The sequence below is a fragment of the Eleginops maclovinus genome, chromosome 14 (genome assembly GCF_036324505.1).
Source record: "Eleginops maclovinus isolate JMC-PN-2008 ecotype Puerto Natales chromosome 14, JC_Emac_rtc_rv5, whole genome shotgun sequence".
Taxonomy (NCBI): domain Eukaryota; kingdom Metazoa; phylum Chordata; class Actinopteri; order Perciformes; family Eleginopidae; genus Eleginops; species Eleginops maclovinus.
The window spans coordinates 6539028-6559373 of record NC_086362.1 but is presented as its reverse complement, the minus strand read 5'-3'; the positions used below and the strand labels follow the sequence as shown (position 1 = coordinate 6559373).

General features: G+C 47.0%; 3 protein-coding genes across 3 annotated transcripts; 1 reads left to right on the top strand and 2 right to left on the bottom strand.

The window, feature by feature from the left end:
• Window positions 1-2871: 2871 nt before the first annotated feature.
• mfsd8 (major facilitator superfamily domain containing 8) lies at window positions 2872-6703 on the bottom strand. Its single transcript, XM_063901276.1, has 12 exons — window positions 6312-6703; window positions 5992-6077; window positions 5813-5856; window positions 5461-5701; window positions 5273-5386; window positions 4882-5026; window positions 4734-4792; window positions 4538-4646; window positions 4325-4459; window positions 4095-4198; window positions 3587-3801; window positions 2872-3394 (listed from the first exon to the last, which is right to left on the bottom strand). The coding sequence occupies exons 1-12, from the start codon at window positions 6368-6370 to the stop codon at window positions 3188-3190; spliced, it is 1518 nt and encodes a 505-aa protein (XP_063757346.1). The 5' UTR covers window positions 6371-6703; the 3' UTR covers window positions 2872-3187.
• Window positions 6704-7727: 1024 nt separating this feature from the next.
• LOC134875954 (butyrophilin subfamily 2 member A2-like) lies at window positions 7728-13685 on the top strand. The gene is made up of 9 exons (XM_063900737.1): window positions 7728-7977; window positions 10072-10134; window positions 11000-11356; window positions 11426-11701; window positions 11883-11972; window positions 12052-12078; window positions 12210-12233; window positions 12320-12364; window positions 12526-13685. Exons 1-9 carry the CDS (start codon window positions 7974-7976, stop codon window positions 13065-13067), a joined length of 1428 nt encoding a protein of 475 aa, XP_063756807.1. The 5' UTR covers window positions 7728-7973; the 3' UTR covers window positions 13068-13685.
• A 42-nt stretch (window positions 13686-13727) lies between these two features.
• Window positions 13728-19517, bottom strand: LOC134875953 (uncharacterized). The gene is made up of 8 exons (XM_063900735.1): window positions 19373-19517; window positions 18510-18619; window positions 18343-18427; window positions 18059-18254; window positions 16910-17907; window positions 16043-16830; window positions 15452-15649; window positions 13728-15186 (listed from the first exon to the last, which is right to left on the bottom strand). The coding sequence occupies exons 1-8, from the start codon at window positions 19459-19461 to the stop codon at window positions 14948-14950; spliced, it is 2703 nt and encodes a 900-aa protein (XP_063756805.1). The 5' UTR covers window positions 19462-19517; the 3' UTR covers window positions 13728-14947.
• Between the last annotated feature and the right edge of the window lie 829 nt (window positions 19518-20346).

Genomic DNA, 20346 nt, shown 5'->3' with positions numbered 1-20346 from the left:
ATAGCCTAAGACATACTACCACTACTCAGGTCATTGATCAAATTGAATCTGAGTCAGGATTGCTATCAGACCCTATGGATATCAATAAACGTTTTTGTGATTTTTATTCCAATTTATATACATCTGATCCGCCCACTGATCCGGGGGTAATGGACACTTTTTTTGAAGGTCTGGATGTTCCCACGGTGGGGGAGGAATTGGGGGAATCCTTAGATAGCCCTATCTCTTTAGATGAAATCAGTCGTGCTGTTTCAAGCATGTAAAGTGGGAAGTGTCCAGGTCCAGATGACTTTCCCACCGAATTTTATAAGAAATTCTCAGAGCAATTAAGCCCTTTACTGCAAAAAGTTTTTGAACATAGTTTGGACTCTCAGAGCCTGCCGCCCACTTTGCGCCAGGCATCAATATCCCTTTTTCTTAAAAAGGGCAGGGATCCCCACAATTGTTCTTCATACTGCCCAATAAGTCTCCTTAATGTCGATGTAAAGATTCTGGCAGAAGTGTTGGCTCTCCACCTTGAATCTGGTTTGCCCACCATTATATCATCTGACCAAACTAGATTTATAAAAAATAGGCATTTCTTTTTTTAATATCAGGCGCATGTTTAATATCCTTTATTCATCATCCTCATCTCAGTGTCCAGAAGTACTTCTGGCTTTGGGTGCTGAGAAAGCCTTCGATCGTGTGAATGGAATTATTTGCTCTACGTTCTTGGGCGGTCCGGTTTTGGGAATAGCTTTATTTCTTGGGTCAAACTGTTGTATGGTTCTCCTTTGGCCTCTGTCAGAACCAATGACAATTATTCATCATATTTTCCTCTTCAGCGTGGGACTAGACAGGGGTACCCTTTGTCTTCGTTGCTTTTTGCCTTAGTAATGGAGCCTCTCGCAACCACCACCAGACAGTGTACAGACATCAAGGGGATCTTCAGAACAAACCAGGAACACAACATTTCTTTACATGCGGATGATGTCCTTCTATATATATCTGACCCTCTCACATCTATTCCTCGCTTTCTTAGCATACTTAAGGTTTTTGGCAGTTTCTCAGGGTATAAACTCAACCTAGGCAAAAGCAAGCTGCTACCCATTACTACAGCATCATGTCAGCTCTCACTTCACACTCTACCTTTCAAGGTGACTGATAATAAGTTTATCATCTTGGTGTGTGTATCACAAAGTCCCATTCTCAACTCTTGAGGGCCAATTTGACACCACTTCTGGACCATACCCAGCAGGATCTCACTCGCTGGTCCACCATGCCCCTATCTTTAGCTGGACGAATCAGCATCATTTAAATGAATGTCCTCCCCAAATTTTTATTTTTGTTTCAGTGCATCCCATATTTTCTTACAAAAGCATTCTTTACAAAACTTGACAGCCTCGTCTCATCCTTTATTTGGAATAATAAAACACCTAGGATCAGGAAGTTGTTCACGCAAAGACCTAAAATACATGGTGGGATGGCTCAACCTAACTTTCAAATCTACTATTGGGCTGCCAATATTAGGAGCTTGTTGTGATGGCGATGGGATATAGCCTGCCTGGATCTCCCAGGCTGGTTGCAAATCGAATCTAGTTCCTGTTGTCCCATCTCACATTCTGCTCTCTTGTGTTCCTCTATTCCCTTACATTTTCCCCAGACCTGCCGGAATCCAGTAGTGCGTCACTCCGTAAAAATCTGGTCTCAACATTATGGGTTAGTCTCCATGTCAGTTCATTCTCCCATCACAGCCAATCACTTATTCCCTGCCTCTCTTTTGGATAATATATTTACTCAGTGGTTTAAAAATGGAGTGTCGAGTATAAAGATGTTATACAAGGATGGCATCTTCATGTCATTTGATCAGGTTAGACAGGAATTTTCTTTGCCAGCTCATCATTTTTCAGGCATTTTGTACGGGATTACTTTACTCAATTTCCTTCACTACCACCAAAATCACCGCTTGATTTGATCCTTGAAACCCCGTCTGAGGTGAGGGGGACGAAATCAAGGCTAACCTCAAATATATTTGAAATGGAAGGTTCTTCCCTTTCCATCATAAAAGAAAACTGGGAAAAGGATACGAATAAATATATCTGAGGATCAATGGGATAGCATAATTCAAAGAATTCACTCTTCCTCCATTTGTGCGAGACATATTCTTATTCACTTTAAAATTGCACATAGGCTTCATATGTCCAAGGTTAAACTATCCTAAATCTTTCCAGGGGTAAGCCCTACGTGTGATAGGTGTAAGCAAGCACCTGCAACTTTATCATACATTCTGGTCCTGCTCTAGTTTAACAGCATTTTGGTCCTCAATATTTGAGGTATATTCAGCAATTTCAGGTTTCACTATTCACCCTTGTCCTTTTATTGGAATTTTTGGTGTACCAATGGAGGATCTTCCTCTCCGAAAGACACAATTAAATGGTATGGCTTACTCCTCCCTCCTAGCGAGGCGGTTCATTCTTTTACACTGGAAAAGTGACCGCCCGCCTTCATTTGGTAGATGGATCTGTGATGTTATGTTTTTTCTTAAGATTGAAAAACTGAGATACTAGCTGAATGGATCAATGGGGAAATTTGATGTAGCATGGCGTCCATTTATTTCTTATGTAGAACAGCTGACGGTGTCACTTGACCCTGACTGAGATGTGAAGTTGAGTAATTACTGTGGATGTTTTTTTTTAATTATTTTTATTTTGTTTTGTTTTTTTGTTGTGTGTTTGTGCTATTGTGCGATTGTTTGTATCTATATTTGATCATTTGCTGTTATTTTTGTCTCAATTTCTTATGTGTTGTCTCAAGGGCTTGTTTATGTCTAGGTTTAAAACCTCAATAAAAATACATTGACTAAAAAAAATAAAATGTAAAGGCATTCAGAGAATCTTTTCCAGCTTGTTTAAGTAGTCTAAAACATGTAAAATGATTATCATAAAAGATGTGCATTCAGGAAATCTCTGATCATGGTCCCACCTCACACACCATTATTAAAAAAATGTGTTTCTGCAGTGCTAGCTCCTGTTTAACTTGGTCAGTGAAGGCAGCACAGAGTCTCAGCAGCATGTTACAGCCAGTTAAGGCAGCATGTCATAGTCATTAAATGCACCACAGGGTTTAAAGTCTTTCTGCAGCATGTTGCAGTCAGTGAACGCAGCACAGAGTCAGAGATTGCAGTGTCTGTAGTAGGAAGTCTCAGTTGTTACGGGGGGGTCCTTGCATGGCGCACAGAGAAGGGGATCAGTCTCCGGTACACGGATCCCAGCAGGATGCCAGCCCCCAGCACCAGGACGCTGATGAGGCTGAAGGTCCAGCGGGGACCCAGCAGGGTGTAGACCTGAGAAACAAACACAGGGCCGAGAGTCCGGGCCCCGCTGCCCGAGGCCGTCAGCCAGCCCATGTACACACCCTGCAGACACACACACACACACACACACACACACACACACACACACACACACACACACACACACACACACACACACACACACACACACACACACACACACACACACACACACACACACACACACACACACTTTAGTCATTTTATCATGAGGTGATTCAAAGAGGTTTAACCTTCGAGCCTCTTTTCACTCACCTGAGGGCGGGGGCCCAGGATCTTGGAATAGAGGGTGTAGGACATGACATTGCAGGCAGGGTACCCCACACCAATAAGGATGTTTGCAGAGATGTACTGAGCCAAGTGGATGACGGGGGTGTACTGACACCACGTCTGCTGGTAGGGGCATCCACCCGGCTCTATAGAGCTGTTGGAGGCTGCAGATGCCCTCCCCAACGTGCTGTTTGTCAGGTCTGGGTTTTCAAAATAAAAGCAAAACCTCAAATGAAGTCTTTTCTTGTCTAGTTCTAATTTTATTTATTCAAACAATGTTTACAGGTACTATTATTATTATTTAATTTTCCATGTTATGTTATGCATTACATATATATTCCTTTTCATCTTATTTAATCTAACTTATTTCATATTAAATGCAGCTTTCCATTACTATTTATTTTTCCCTTATTGTCATGCACTTTTCTTGCATTTCCTGGGTGTAAGGTGCTACACAAATAAAGTTTTTAATTATTTGTATTATTATTTTTACCTGCCCACTGGATATGGGGGTATTGGTTCCCCCAGGGCAGCAGGACGAAGAAACCACAGAAGATAACGGCCAGGCCAGCGAGCAGCACCGGACGATCCCCGACCCTGAGGAAGAAAACGCTCTCTGGAGTTATTCTGAAATAATTCAAATAAATATATATATATACAGTATATATATATATATATATATATATATTTCTGTCTAACACTCAGGTGTGGGGGGCGGCGTACCTCCGAGCGGCTGCTTTCACTGCCACAAACACCACGATGGACTCGATGCCGATGCCGCAGATCATGATGCCGTTATACAGCACAGCTTCTCTCCGGGTCCACGAGAACATGTCCATGGAGAGGGGGGTGGCGATACTGAACACATACACACTCAGGTTTAAAGTACTCACAGGTTGACAGGATCATAATATATGATGTTTCTATCCTTCTTACGTCTCAAACACAGCGAAGATGAACATGACGATGAAGAAGAGGACATTGGAGGTCACGATGGCCAACTGATCAAGGCTCTCCTCACTTTCCTCACTTAGGTCCTCTCTATCTACAGGAAGGAAAACAATATTTGAGTTTCCTGTAACATGCATGCAGTCCTTTCAAAATAAAACTGTGTTCAAAGGAGCATAAACACCTTCTGATGAGTAGTTGATGGCCCGGATCTGTCTCCCGTGGTCATCAACCCGGTGCTCTCTGTGTGCAGCGAGAAACATAAAAAGTAAGACTCCAATGTGTAGATAAAACACACACACACCACGAGTTGCGCACACACACACACACACCTGAGCAGCAGCAGCACCAGCAGCACGTTGACAAGGCCGAACGTAGCAGCCAGCAAAGCGGGGACCGTGAACATGTTGATCTGCAGGGAGAGCAGCTGCACCGTCACCCCACCCTCCCCTAGGAAGGAAAGACCTGCCTGCAGGGCTGACACACACACACACACACACACACACACACACACACACACACACACACACACACACACACACACACACACACACACACACACACACACACACACACACACACACACACACACACACACACACACACACACGAGATGCATGAGTTAAATATAGCCACCGCTGAGGAGTGTTGAACCTTAAAGTCAGGTGGTTAAATGTAAATACTCTCTGGTTGACATAAATTCAAGACTGTGATGAAGAGTACCTGGTCCCAATATGAATCCCAGGGCCTGGAAGGCGCTCATGTTGGCCATGGCGGATGTGCGCTCCTTCAGGGACGTAGCTCCAGCCACATAGGATCTCGCCACCGCCACATTACCTGCACCACGATAAACAGAGAAGTCACATGACTAATGCAGAGGAAGACTCACTGCAGGACAGAGTCACACTCACCTGCCCCAAAGCCCACCAGCGCCCGGGACACCAGGACGTGCAGCTTGTTGTGGGAGGGGGGCAGGTAGGCGTAGGCGTAGTAGATGTTGGCAAGCACGTTGATGAGGATGGAGCAGACCAGCGGCTCCCTGCGGGAGCGGTGATTAGACCAGAAGCCAAAGAGAGGCGAGGCCAACATCTGGCCCAGACTGTAGGCCGCCACTACCCAGCCCAGGAAGCTGGCTGTGGTACTGCCATCCACCTCAAATAATAAACATTGAATATTAAATATATCCTAAATATAAAGTTCTATAAACACGCCAGGCAGCCTCTCTCACTTCCTGTTTACAATAAAGAAAAAACATCGTCTCACCTTCTGAAGATAGGGCCACAGAGACGTGATGACGATGGTGAAACCTGAGGACACCATCAGACACACATATTCATTATCTTACACTAAACACAGGACAGATATTGTTATATTCATGGTAACGGGATAGTTGTATTATTATTATTATTATTATGTAATATTATATGTAGCTGGTTCCTCACCGACACTGCTGAGGAACATGGTGAAGTACATGACTCTGATGGACCTCCAGCGAGGCTTGTAGTCTTCATCCTGATAGTCATCATAACTATGCACAGCGGAGAGACAGGACAGTGTTATGGCACGGCTACACACACACACACACACACACACACACACACACACACACACACACACACACACACACACACACACACACACACACACACACACACACACACACACACACACACACACACACACACACATGCTGTACGTGCAGGCATTCATACACAACACAACCGTTCATACACTGACATTCAACGTGTAGACATTCATTCACCTGTTGGCTTCCTCCCTGAGCAGGGGAGTGGAGTCATCACAGTCCTCAGGGTGGGACATGTCTGGAGGCAGCAGCGGAGCTGAATTATTTATAATTGTTTACAGTTTACTGCTGTCCGGTGGACTTTGGAAACGTAAACAAAACGTTACCACATGTCCCAGGGTCACTGAACGGGTCTGATAACTAATGCTAACTGAGAGCCAGCAGCTAATGTTAACGTCTCAAACTAATATAAACATGTTAAACCCACTCGTTAGTCCAACTAATCATGCTGAATGGAGCAGTATCCAGCCGACTGTGAAGTTAATAAACGGCACTAAGCACACAGAGGCTCATAAACATAACATATAAACAGAATAAACAGAGCTAAACCAACCCCTCCACAGTCACACTTGACATTTCCGGTCAAGAATTTCAGAGTAAGGTAAATCAGAAGTAAAGTTATGTTTTCTTTTTAGTGAGCTGTCCAGCTTTACCATATTATTGGATTGCGTTTGCTTTGCTTGTAATGTGTTTATTGTATGCTCCAAATAAACATGTGAAAATCTACTTGCTAATTTTTTCTCAACTGAACGCATTTATTTTGAAGTCTTTTTATGCTAACGTAACCCACTCACGTGAGAAGTCCCCTTCCTCATTATCACTGGTGTTTAACCAGTCTGCATTCATTTCAATAAATACAAAAGCCCCAATAACATTTTTACACTTTTAAGGTTAATCAAAAACACATTATTATTATTATTATTATTTTATTTCCCAACACTTTAGTAGGACGATATTATACCATAAAGAGGAAAAACCAACGACAGATGAATTAAGAGTACTTTTTCAGGGTCATATTTAACCCATCCTAGTATTAGGAGCAGTGGGCAGCTATTGTGCAGCGCCCGGGGAGCAATGGGGAGGGGGGATTGGAGGTGTCCGGTGCCTTGCTCAAGGGCACCACAGCAGGGCCTAGGAGGTGAACTGGGACTCTCTAAGTAGCAGTCCACTTTCCATATTTCAAGTTTGTTCGGGGACCGTCAACCCTACGATTCCCAGTCTAAGCCCCTAATGACTGAGCCACTGCTGGACGTATATATGCACAGTTGAGTTTAATACAGGTGACCATACAGGTGAGTATATATACACAGGTGATTAAATGTACAGCTGAGTAAATACACAGGTAAGCATACAAATGAGTGAGTATACATACAGAGCTCATATACAGGTGAGTATATAGGCCTACAGGTGAGAACAGACTTTATACAGGTCATTATTGACTGTATACAAGTGAGTGTTTCCAGGTGAGCAGTGTTTTTCCGAATGAAGGCGGAGTATCTAGGTACGGTCATATAGTGGCGGTGTGACCTCAGCACAAGTTCTCCAGCATTCTGTGAGTGACGTGTGTAGCCTAGGCTATATAAGGTCGTAATGAAATATCAGTGTGGGAGGCGACATCTTCCGGGAGTGGTGGAAGTGAAAGTAAAAAGCGTAAAACTTGTCGGATGGAAAAGTGACGGTCAAACTGACATCAATCTGTGTCTCTTTGCTTCATCTCTAATCTATTTTAAAATCTAAGTCTTTATCTCTAAACCCTTTATACATCTGTATTCTTCTCTGCAGTCTTCACGGACAACAGTTTGCGCGGTGTGACGGGTCTTTTGTCTCTGAATCAGAACGATGGGTAGGTTCAATGAGAGTGCTATATAATATATTATTCGCAATGTATTGTTATTTTTATTATTATGAGTTAGTCTGTTCTCTTGTGTAAATGCATAGAAGTATATCTTGTAGCGATGTTTGTGAAGATGATGAAGAAGTCTCCGGAGACACCAGCTTGTATATAATAAGGTTTATTACAGCAGCACAGTACAGGGGTGGCCAACCTGTACTATGTCTCATGCAGCTCCTCAGTTCATATGGAATTTGAAGTGTGGTTTTTTTTTGCGCACATGTATCCAAGTTCAAAAAGGGTTAAGGACACACAAGTTCCAGGCCAATCCTTACACAGAGTTTTCGATACGGAAGTGCTTTAGCCAATCAGAATGCAGATCCTGCAGTACAGGAGGCGGGTTCTACTGCACCCGCGATGTGACAGTGAAGAGAGAGATCTCTGAACGGCGAAAATAAAACTCAGATAAGACCGTAATAACTCAATAAAAAGTTGTCAGATCAAAACGGTAACACTTTGCAGTTGTAGTTGTGTGTGAGAGTGCCTGCTCACGGAAAGCTGGCCACCGACACAGAAGGACTCCGGAGTTGCTGAATCGCGATAACGACATAAATAAGAGAGAAAGTGCATCTTCTGCCAGTCACAGGGTAAACGTTGAGATAGTTATCATGCGAGGATAATTAACTTAAATGCACTTCATTTATTTCTAAATAACTGTCATGAAGCAGTATTTGAACCAACCTTAGTCATGGGTTTGTTTTAAATACAAACATTTAAATATTGTAAGCCAGATGTGTAAAGGATTGTGCAACGCAATGAATGCCAACTTAGTTCAAAGAAGCAACATGCAGTAAGTAATAAAAAAAATAGTTTTCACATGATTAAGTGAGAGTGTGTGTGAGACAGTGCACACAATCTTAATGGCTGAAAATAACTGGCCTCTGGTCTTAATACTTTCTGTCAATATCATGGTGTGTGACATTTACACGAAATCTGGCTGAGCAGAGGTATGTGTGTCTGTCTGTGTGACAGAGTGTGTCTCTATTGGAGTGTGTGTCTGTGTCAATTATTGTACATTTTTAGATTTTCATTTTCTATGTGTGAGAGACAGAGAGGGGCACTAAGGAATAGAGTGAGGGAGCACACCAGTGGCGTAGCTATACCTATTTTAGGTGAACTTCAGCCCACCTAAAAAAAATGAAATCCCACCCAAATGAACATTTTGAAATTAAAAAGAAAAATGTATATATATATATTTTTTTATGTCTCACATTTGTGTTGAGAGTTGTGCCCCCTCCCCTTACCAAGACCACACAGTTATATTGTGTAGCCTCTTAATTTTGCTCTCAAAGTGCACCAGAACCATGCAATTCACTTTAAAGTGTTTTTTAAAATCTGCCCTGGGAAGCATGCCCCCGGACCCCCCTAGAGGATGTGAAGTCCACCCCACTCAAACTTCAAAACTAGCTATGCCCCTGGAGCACACAGAAAGGGTGAGAGCAAAAGAGAAAGGGCAAGAGAGACGTGGGCGGACATACATCCACGATGTGTGTATGATGTGGCTCTTTGCAGTAACACAGTCAAATAATTGTCTCTTCGTCCCTGACTGGTTGGCCATCCCTGGCATAGTATCATACACCAACACGGGCGATGCGGGGTCCCCAGAGCCAATTGTGGAAGTCCCCCGAACAGTCTTTGTGCACACACTTTATAGGAGAAATGTGGGTGTGTGTCAAAATGCGATGTTCTATGAGGATGTGTACCCAAATAAGGTGAGATATACGTTAGTCTTTGTCTTACTCATCCCTGGAGGTCTTCTGACATAGTCCAGAGGTTTGTTCTACAACCTCCTGTCGTACCACATCACTCTCTGCACTCTCTATGACCTCAGGGAGTAACTAACTGTATATGAACTGATTTAATATACCACCTAGGCAATAACTCTGTATGCCCCACTAGGTGACCTAGGGCATCTTTAACATATTCCAGATGTTGTTTTTCACTCTTCTTCCACCCAACCTTCCTCCGACCTCAGGGAGTATCTGCCCTGGTATATCTCCAGATTTAATACACCACAGTATAAAGTGATACGTGTGTGTTTCACAGGTACTCTGCGGCTGATGCTGGAGGTGTTAGCGGTGTGTGTGTTCTGCTGCCGAGCTGCTCCAGGTGAGTTTATATGAAGTAACAATGAGGTGGAAGATGTACTCAGATTCTGTTAAAGTAGAACCAGAGTGTAGGAATACTCTGTTACAATTAAAAATCCTGCATTCACAATGTTACTTAAGTAAAAGTAGACAAGGATATCTCTCAAAATATACTTAAAGTACCAAAAGTAAAAGTACTCATTATTCAGATCAGCCCATTTTCAAAATCCTATCATCACTGGAAGCAGCTAAGTAGCCAACTAGCTGAGAGTGTTTTATTTTTTCTGCAAATATTGAAGATTTTTAGCTCTACCTTGTTTTTTGTTTTTAGTTTCTAAATAAGGGTGGGGAAGTTTTGGTGAGATTTTATTGATATCTGGGGGGAGTTCAGAGGTTGCACAGATGTAAAAGATCAGATCAGTCTCAAAATAAATAAATGCACACTAGATTCACAAATCCATTTATTTTAAGATGGGAGTGGCTTTACCCCATCAGATGTCTGCTTCATTTTAATACAATAACAAGATTGCATCTCCACGAGGGTGTGCCATTGAAACACACCTTTTGCATAACTCTGCTGACTGCATCATGGATGTATAAAGAGAACAATGTTAAAAAACACTTAAGTAATATCACATCTTCTCTAGCTTGGGAAAAAACGAAATGGGTTGTTAATCAGCAAGTCCAAGTGAAAAACTTTATATCGGTCAGCAGCAAGATAAATATTTTTTACCCCCTAACAGTGTTGGAACGTAATAAATTACATTTACTCAAATACTGTACTCATGCACAGAAGGAGACAAAACAAAAAACATGTTGAATGCAGGTATTACATGGTGTTAGTCCAACAAATGATGAACCTGTGTGCTGTGTTTCCTGTGTGTCAGTGGCCGAAAGCCTGCTGGTGGGGGGGTCTCCAGTCTCTGTGCAGCTTGGACACACAGCCACCCTATCCTGCTGGAATTCCCCCCCCAAGAGCGCAGAGCTGCTGGAGGTGCGCTGGTTCCTCCCGGATCACTTCGATTCCCCGGTGCTGCTGTACCAGCTGAACCACACCTCGCAGGACGCCACGTACGCCGGCAGGGCATCGTTTGGCCTGAGGGACGCAGCGTCCAGCGGGCTGCGCGGGGGGGATGTGAGCCTGAAGCTGGAAAACGTCACACTGCAGGACGCTGGAGAATACATCTGCTACACCAGCAGCGACAAACACTACAACAGAGCCACCGTCAGCCTGGTGGTGAAGGGTGAGTCAATGCAGATGGACGAGACAGGAGTACGTGCAGACCTCTAATTCTCTGCTCTCCCTCATATAGAGACTGGGACCCCTCCCCTGCTGTCCGCAACGTGGGGACCGGATGGCCGTTTGAACCTGAGCTGTATGTCTGAGGGCTGGTTTCCCCTCCCAAGCCTGCACTGGGAGGACCCCCTGCAGGCCCTCACCCCGCAGAGTCTACAGTACAGCACCGCACCCTCCGGCCTGGTGTCGGTGCACAGCTGGATCCTGCTGCCCGCCTCCACCCGGGTGTCCTGCTTGGTGGAGAAGCAGGAGGTCCAGCTGGAGATGCAGGAGCCCCCTGCTCCTCCTGAGGGTGAGAACACAGGAAAAGGGGTGCAGCAGGGAAATGCATGGGAGGTCAAATTAAAATGCAATTATCCAGTTATTATTATTATGTGTGTGACATTTTTAAATGTTAATTACATTTCAACATGTTAGACTAGCTTTTAATACCTACAAACAATATTGAAATAACAACATTGCCTGTGTTTCAGGGTCGGGGGGGGCAGCAGGGTGGGTAGCATTTGGTCTACTCCTCTTCTCAGGGCTGCTGGCAGCTGCATTTCTGTTCCATAGAAAGAGAGGTACCTATTTATTTCTAACACATCATTGTTATGTTGTAAATATAAATGTTAGATATGCTGAACATATTCTGTGTTTCAGGGAAGAAAGCCAAATTGCCCGTTGAGGGTAAGAAGCCTTGAACACATTATTATTATTATTTTATATTTCTCTTATTACTCTTTCCTTAAATGTTTATTTAATTATAGTGTTAAATTGTATCATTGAGTAATGACACTTGTTTGTGCTTTCTTCCCCAGAGAATCAAACACTTCTACCAAAAGGTAGATATAAATATTGATAAAGTTATACCAGACAGAAAGATATTATTTGGCTGTATTGATGAAAATGATATAATATTGTGTTACAGACAAGTTCGAGCCAACACAGCCATCAACAGCCTGCAAGAGTTACGGTAACCACTCCACAATTTGTTATTACATTATAATAATAATTATCTGCTTACCCTCTGTGCCTCACTTTTAAGTTATCTAGAAAAAATAGAATATAGCCTCTTTAATAAAACGGAAGGCACACAGTGAGACTCGTACTGACGCTGCTTTCCATTTCCCACAGTTAATGTGACACTGGACAAGAAAGGAACTGAACATGAATTCCTCTTCATCAAAGACAATATTCTGAGAGATAAACTGGATTGTACGTTTCCTGATGGAGCTCAAGTGACCTGTCTAACCGCCATCACCGGGACACCCTCCCTCTCCTCTGGACGACACTACTGGGAGGTGTCTCTGGGGAATAAGGGGGTGGGGCTGAAGCAGTCCTGGTGGGTGGGAGTGACAAGTAAAGCCTCCATCCCGGGGGACTCACGCCTCATTCCATCCTCCTCCGACGGGTTCTGGTTCCTGTCCTCCTCCCCCAATAGCCTGCAACTCAGCACACAGCATCCGGTGCTGCTGCCCCCCTCCGGGCCCATGACCCTCGGGGTGTTTCTGGACTTTGAGCGCGGGGAACTCTCCTTCTATAACGTGGAGGAACAGAGCCTCATCTGCAGCCTCAACGCAGATTTCACCGGGCCGCTATACCCCCTGTTCAACCCGGGGATGCGTGACAAGTCTCCCATGGCGTTATTACAGAAGGGGAATGAGGCTGAACGTTGACACCATGGAGCTTTACAGGTCAGGGAGTGTGTGGAGGTGCTGCAGAACAATACTAGTTTTCATATTTTTTTTAAATAATGATGATGAATATTGTGTTTTTGTTTGATCTGAAGGAAGTAGAAAATAGGCAGCTTGTTGTGTTAAATCCCCTCAGCAGCAACTCTGTGTCTCTGTGCAGGATGTCTGCAGGAGAGAAAGTAATGCTTGATGTGGTTGGGTACATAATATGACGTTTAATCACGGAAGCGTTTAGCTGAGTTTCTCTGTTAGAAACTTCTCTCTTCAGACAGAGAGATGCATGCTATCCAAAGGGGTGCGGCCAGCTTCAGCTCATTTGCATGAAAGGGAAAGTCAGAGAATCAGCACTTATGAAAATGGGGCTAAAGCAAAGGGATAGTGGACATGCTAAAATCCTTGATCTGTTTGGTACTTTGAGCAAAACACATCAGAGACTTGCTTTTTTATATTTGAGACCTATAATATATGCCATAAAAGTGCATAATCGGAGACGTTTAATTCTCCACTGTTCTGTTCACCCTATGCATGTACGTGTTCATATAAAACATTATGTTATGAATGCCGTTTAATATTTGTGTCAATAAACTCATCATCTGTTCATTCCTGTTATCTGTTCCAATCTTTAAGACAAAAAACACGTCATAATGTGGTACACTTTAATAAGTAGAGGTAGTATTTACAGTATGTACACCATCATCACACACTGCTTTGCCGTCACTAATACTCTTCATATGAAGTATTTACACTATGGGTAAAATCATCTGAAATATAGATTAAACTCTGATATGCAGTGAACTCAGGTCAGCGGTCATCCATACAGAATGCATCACAGGTGCATCATGGTCCAACAACACTGTGTGGGCAATAAAACAACATCAGTCAATATAAAAACAACATTTACACGTGGACACACAAACACACACACACACACACAGAGTGTATGCAGTGTGTGGGCTGATGCACGGAGAGCTGAACCAATGACCTCCATTGTTTTTAACATCGTCTCCTAATAATAAATCCTCAATTAGAATTTGGACTTCTCTCTGGAACGAACTGGAAATGTCGCAAAAACATCCTGCGCTGCCCCCACTGGAATATAACGATATGATAATATTATATATAATATTAATTGTCGCATCTTTATCTGACCTGGTACAGTGGCTGCCAAATGCGCAACAACACCTCGAAACATTGGAATTAGGAGAAACGCGCTGCAGCTTCCGAAATAATTCTAATTTTAAAACACAAATGTAAGTTTTACTGGCACATTTGTGTTTTCGTAGCGTTACTCAAGCTGCAGTGCGTTTCTCCTGATGGAAATGTTTTGGGCCGCTGGAGCTTATTTGCACCTGTCGGCCACTGTCGGCCCTGTCCACAGATATGCACCGTCAACACACATGCAATATTAAAAACTTGCAGCACGAGTAAGATGATTGATGCGTTTTGAACGTGGTGGATGAAGCTCCAAAATGTTTTTTTGGTTGGAGCTCCTCCACCTGCTGCTGCACCGCCCCGCACCGTGTGAAGCCGGCGGGAGGACAAAAATAAATCTGTAGGACGCGTTCACTGGACTCATATTCACAGGTTACACACAGCTGATCCATCACTGAGGCCCCCCCAACAGGAAGTCCTCCCTCTGCTGGTCTGTACATGAGGGTGGCGGTCAGTGTCTCCTCCCCCTCCCTCTGCTGGTCTGTACATGAGGGTGGGGGTTAGTGTCTCCTCCCCTCTCTCTCCTGGTTTGTACATGAGGGTGCGGGTCAGTCTCTCCTCCCCCTTCCTCTGCTGGTCTGTACACGAGGGAGGGGGTTAATGTGTCCCCTTCGCCTCCCTCTGCTGGTCTGTACATGAGGTGGGGGCTCTCAGAGGGCGGCGCTCTCCCTCCGCCCCTGCTTCTTCAGCAGCTGGATGCGGTTGTGGACGTAGAACTTGATGGACCGCCAGTCGCGCTGGTTGCTGACCAGCAGTGGGCAGAGCTCCAGGCAGCGCTCACAGTCAGCCTTTGCCGGGACCCGCAGCTCCACCAGGTTCCCTTTCAGGTGAGTCTCCACGGCCACACGCTCCGCCTCCGACCATGGCCGCTTCAGCACCCCACGCTTACCTGGGACAGGTGGAGCAGAGTGAGAGGTGGTTAGAGGGAGAAGTGAAGCAGAGGAAACAGGTGGAACACAGTGACAGGTGGAGCAGAGGAAACAGGTGGAGCAAAGTGAGAGGAAAAAGGTGGACCAGAGTGGGAGGAAACAGTTGGAGCAAAGTGAGAGGAAATATATTGAGCAAAGTGAGAAAACACAGGTGGAGCAGAGTGACAGGGGGATCAAAGTGAGAGGAAACAGGTGGAGCAGGTGTAGCAGTAGTCAAAAGCATACCTGATTTCGGTGGGGTACATCTTTTCTTATGGCTGCTGGCTACAGAGGGGCTGACGGAGGGGGGTGGTGCTCTCTTTTTGCGGGGTCTACCCGGTCCTTTCCTCTTCACCATCATCACCTCCACCTTCTCCTTCACCTCCTCCTTTTCCTCCTCCACCTCTGAATCTGAAAAGGACTCTGCAGAGTTTCCTGACATCACTGCAGGAGAAACAAAACAGAGGAAAGCTGACGGAGGAGGAACTTTACAGATGGAGGAGACAGATGAAGGAGACAAAGAGAAAAGTGGAGCAAAGAGGAGGACACAGGCGGAGCAGACAGACGATGGAGATAGGTGGAGGAGACGGAGACACAGATACAGGTGGAGTAGACAAGTGACGGCGACAGGTTGATGAGACGGAGACACAGATACAGGTGGAGTAGACAGATGGAGCAGACAGATGACAGAGACAGGTGGAGCAGACAGATGGAGCAGACAGATGACGGTAAAAGGTGGAGGATACGGAGACAAAGAGACAGGTGGAGCAGACAGATGGAGGAGACAGGTGATGGAGACACGTTGAGGAGACGGTCGGAGCAGACGGAGACCCTCACCATCCAGCTCCAGGCAAATGTGCTGCAGGCTCATCCCGCGGAACAGCACTCCCTCCTTCTCTCCATACAGCACAACCCGGCCCACCCGGCCCATTAGGGCGGGATCCCGGAGGAGGGTGGAGCAGTTCTGGGTGACATGGTACTCCCGCTCCAGGAAGTCCTCCAGTCGCTTGGCACCCCCCCCCTCACCCTCCTCCAGCAGCAGCAGCTGGGTGAGGATGGCCACCTGCCGCCTCACACGCGTGCCCGTCAGCGTCCCAGCGTTCTTGGCCCCGCTGGACCGGGCCAGGTTCCTCAGAAGGTCTGTGCCCCGCAGCGGGGTGGCGGGGGAGTGGTACGGCCGGGAGAAGACGTAGGGGCTGTCGGGGTCCACCCCCACCCCGGGGCTGGTCTGCAGCAGCAGGTCCAGGCAGGACTCGCAGTGCGGTGGCAGGATCAGCGGCTGCAGGCGCCCTCGCTTCCCCAGGACCCCCGCCCGCGGAAGCTGGCACAGCACATTGCGCTCAAAGGGAGAAAGCAGGGCCTCCATGCCGGAGGGAGAGGTGGGGCCGGGCGGGGGGGTGGTGCGACTGCAGTAGTCCTGCACGGTGAGCTTGGCCACCTCACACTCACGGTGGCGGTTGTAGAGGATTAGCAGCGACAGGCTGGAGTGGCAGAGGAGGCGCCAGGCCTCCGCGGAGTGGGGGGAGCGGGAGAGGGAGAGAAAGGAGGAGTGCTGCTGCCGGCGGAGGTACACCACCAGGGTGGAGAGGGAAGACAGCAGCGGGGACATGTGGTGTCTCTGCTGGCTGGAGAGGACACACACACATTAAAGAGCAGCAGAATCAGACACCGAACATATCAACATAGACTCCCCCCCCCCCTCACCTCATCAGCGCTCCGTTCTTCTCCTCCGCTGCGTCTCCACTCAGATCCAGGTCCTCTTCCGGATCTATGTTGGGCTCGGGGGTCGGAGGTGGAGCCAGCTCCTCCTGACTCTTTGAGCTCTCCACCTCCACCTTCGGTTGCTCTTCATTCTTTTCCCTCTTCATCCTCCTCCCCCTCCTGGGAGCAGGCGGGGGAGGTGATGGGGTCTTGACTCGTGTTGCCGGAGGGGGGGCGGGGCGCTTGGTTCCGGGCCGCAGTACGCTGGGCGGCTTCTTGGTGGCTGTGGGCGTAGCAGAAGGGGATGGGGACAGCGAGAGAGAGAAGGAGACGCCGCCGGGGTTGGAGCGGGTCGCCGGCGAGTCCCTCTCCCTGGAGAAGAGAGGTGGGGGAGGGCTGGAGGCTGCGGGCTGTGGGACTGCAAAGGAGTGTGAGGAGGAGGAAGAGGAGGGGTGTGCTGCTCCACCGTTAGAGCGCTGCGAGTGCAGCTGGGCCAGCTCCATGGCCGCACGCACCTCGGGCTGCGATGCATGGTGCTTCTCCAGGTGGCGCGCCAGCGAGCGGTAGTGGCGGCCGCAATACGGGCAGTGTTGCCGCCGGCTCAGAGCCCCCCCTCCAGAGCCGCCAATGTTGATGTTGATGTTGTTGTTGATGTTGGTAGTGGGGGGGACCAGGGCGGGGGCCTGGGTTCTGGAAGTGGGGGTGGAGGGCGGAGGGTGGTTGAAGGAAGAGCAGGGGGGCTCGCTCTTTTTCTTCGTCGTCACCTCCTCGGTGAGCTTGCGTTTCTTACGCCGGCGAAGCATCCGGCCCCTCATCTCCTCCATTTCCTCATCTTCATCATCGTCGTCATCGTCGTCCTCTTCTTCCTCCTCGTCCTCCTCGCGATCCGAGTCGCTGGGCTCAGAGTGGGTGAGCGGGGAGGACGAGGGGGACAGGGACCAGGAGGGGGTGAGGTAATCAGAGACAGAGAGGGACAGAGGGTGAGGGCCCGCCTCTTCCTCCTGCATACACACATTTCAAAATGAAAGTACGTCAAAATGTAGCTGTAGTCGCATATATTTATACAGTTACACACAGATATATATATGCCCCCCTGGCCTTGCAGAGTAATAAATAATAATAAATATATTTGAATAATAAAATCTGTCCCACCATGGCGTTCTCCCCCCAGTCCGTCAGGCTGTAGTCCACCGTGATCTCTTCTCCCTTGGCAATGTCTCGGATCGCTATGACGACCAGTCTCACCTGCGTCCCACAATGCACCTCTCTGATGCGGCAGTTTGGGGGGGGGTGGAAGAGGACCGGCCCCCGGACGCCACTCGCCCCCTCCTCACCCAGCTCTGGCACACTACAGACAGGAAGTCACATGACATAACATGCAGCATAGATAATGAATCCCATCAGACATGTGTGGGGGGTGGGGGGATCCTGCTTACCAGAGCTGGGCAGGGTCTGGCAGGTAGTAAGGGCTGCCAGGTGGGGGGAGGCGGTTCTCGCCCCCCTCTGGGTACTGACCCTCACCTGGACAGAGAGACAGGTCAGAGTGTGTATATAGATATATAAGTTTATAAATATAAGTAAATAGAAATGAATGTGCATGTACCTGGGCTATAGCTGTGCTCTGACATGCTCTCCTCCTCCTCATCTTCTGTCACATACGCCCGGTCACACACCTTCACCGGCGTCCCTTTCCTCTTCCTCCCACACACTCGCCTGAAACAGAAACAGAAACACACAGTCAGAAATAAATCCAGCGGAGCAGACAGAGAAACCTGTGGCTTCAATCACATATTTCCTCTACTGCTGTGGTCGCTACTTCCCTGTGGGAACATTATAACCTCTTAAAAACAGTTACACTCAGATTACACTATGATTTACTTTGTAGTGTATAGAAACAGAGTATAAAAGAAAAGCAGCCCACAGACTCCGGGTCAGATCACAGACCGGGTCACAGATTCTGGGTCAGACCATAGACTCTGGATCAGATCACAAACCGGGTCAGTGGACTGCGGGTCAGATCACAGACCGGTCACAGACTCTGGGTCAGACCAAAGGCCGGTTCACAGACTATGGGTCAGATCACAGACCGGGTCAGAGACTCTGGGTCAGACCACGACAACGGTCAGGGGACTGTGTTTTGCTGGTTCCTGCAGCTGGCTACATGCTAACAGTGATGCTAACCGCAGCTAGCTGTTAGCTCGGCAGCTAATGATGGGCTTTAAGTGAGCGGCTGTGGACAAAGAGCTGCAGCAGGAGAAGCTGCTCCTCCACCGGGGGACAACCAAGACCCCCGGCCCCGTTTCTCTGGTGTACCGCTGAAACCATGCATGCGAAGAAAGGCTCCAAACGTCAACCAAACAACCGTGCACGCTTGGAGCAGCGCGTGCGTCTTCTGCATTTCGCCAACGACCCCCCCCCACCCACGGTGAAGACCGCACACCGGAGGTTGCGGCCCGGCTCACTCACCCTCGCGGCGGAGGCTTGCTCCCGTCCCCGTCGCTGTCCAGGGTCGGCGGCTCCCGGTAGTCAAACGGCGACCGAACATTCTCCGCCATTAGCGCGCTTCACTCGGTCCGAGCTGCAGCGCGCATGTGCAACACATCCTCCGGGCTCAGGGAGACAGGGGGGGCATACATTGTGAGGGTGCAGCGGGGGGGGGGGGGGGGGGGGGGGGGGCAGTAGTGTAAAGGAGGGGGCAACATGCAGTATGAGGGTGCGGGGGGTGCATACAGTGCAAGGGTGCACACAAATCTGAGAAACATCCAGACATCCACACACAGACAGACAGACAGACAGACAGACAGACAGACAGACAGACAGACAGACAGACAGACAGACAGACAGACACACGCACACACACTACACGAATATACATAAATATACACACACATACATACAGGATAAGTGAAGTTTTTAACCTGTATGATGCACATTAAATATATTTTTGTTTTATAGGTTCAATCTGGTTTTATAGATGGATATTTCCCTCTGCTCTGTATCTGTGGTTTCCATTAGAGGAGTCTCACAAGGAGTGTAAACATGCAAGAAATATAATAGGAAATATATAATTGCTCAATTTAAAACAGAGAACATATTAGAACATTGTAGTTATTTAATGAAACTAATGTTAATAATGTCGTGTTGCCATTTTACTAACCATACTGAATATATTCCTTAGGCAGAGAAAAGTAAATGTTGCATTTTGTATTTCTTTTGATCAGGTAGGCAGTGTATAAAGACGAGAAACAGAGAAGTAGAGAGACAGGTGGCTCAGACTGTTTAATGTTCACGGCACATCCAGGAAATCACTTCATGCACAGAAGAGTCACATCATCATCATCATCATCATCATCATCATCATCATCATCATCATCATCACTGCTGTGTCATGCAGTGAACACCACTTATAGTACTACAGTGAACTTCTAATATACATATTT

What these genes read in the sequence shown, in the direction of transcription:
- mfsd8 (XM_063901276.1), bottom strand. Translation starts at nt 6,370, where the DNA reads ATGTCCCACCCTGAGGACTGTGATGACTCCACTCCCCTGCTCAGGGAG. An exon ending in CATGTTCCTCAGCAGTGTCG is followed by an intron (nt 5,857 to 5,991) that starts GTGAGGAACCAG and finishes TGGTGTCCTCAG; the next exon opens with GTTTCACCATCGTCATCACG. An exon ending in CCCCCATATCCAGTGGGCAG is followed by an intron (nt 3,802 to 4,094) that starts GTAAAAATAATA and finishes TTGAAAACCCAG; the next exon opens with ACCTGACAAACAGCACGTTG.
- LOC134875954 (XM_063900737.1), top strand. An exon ending in AGCCAAATTGCCCGTTGAGG is followed by an intron (nt 12,079 to 12,209) that starts GTAAGAAGCCTT and finishes TTTCTTCCCCAG; the next exon opens with AGAATCAAACACTTCTACCA. An exon ending in TCAAACACTTCTACCAAAAG is followed by an intron (nt 12,234 to 12,319) that starts GTAGATATAAAT and finishes ATTGTGTTACAG; the next exon opens with ACAAGTTCGAGCCAACACAG.
- LOC134875953 (XM_063900735.1), bottom strand. Translation starts at nt 19,461, where the DNA reads ATGGCGGAGAATGTTCGGTCGCCGTTTGACTACCGGGAGCCGCCGACC. An exon ending in CCAGACCCTGCCCAGCTCTG is followed by an intron (nt 18,255 to 18,342) that starts GTAAGCAGGATC and finishes TCCTGTCTGTAG; the next exon opens with TGTGCCAGAGCTGGGTGAGG. An exon ending in CATTTGCCTGGAGCTGGATG is followed by an intron (nt 15,650 to 16,042) that starts GTGAGGGTCTCC and finishes TTTCTCCTGCAG; the next exon opens with TGATGTCAGGAAACTCTGCA.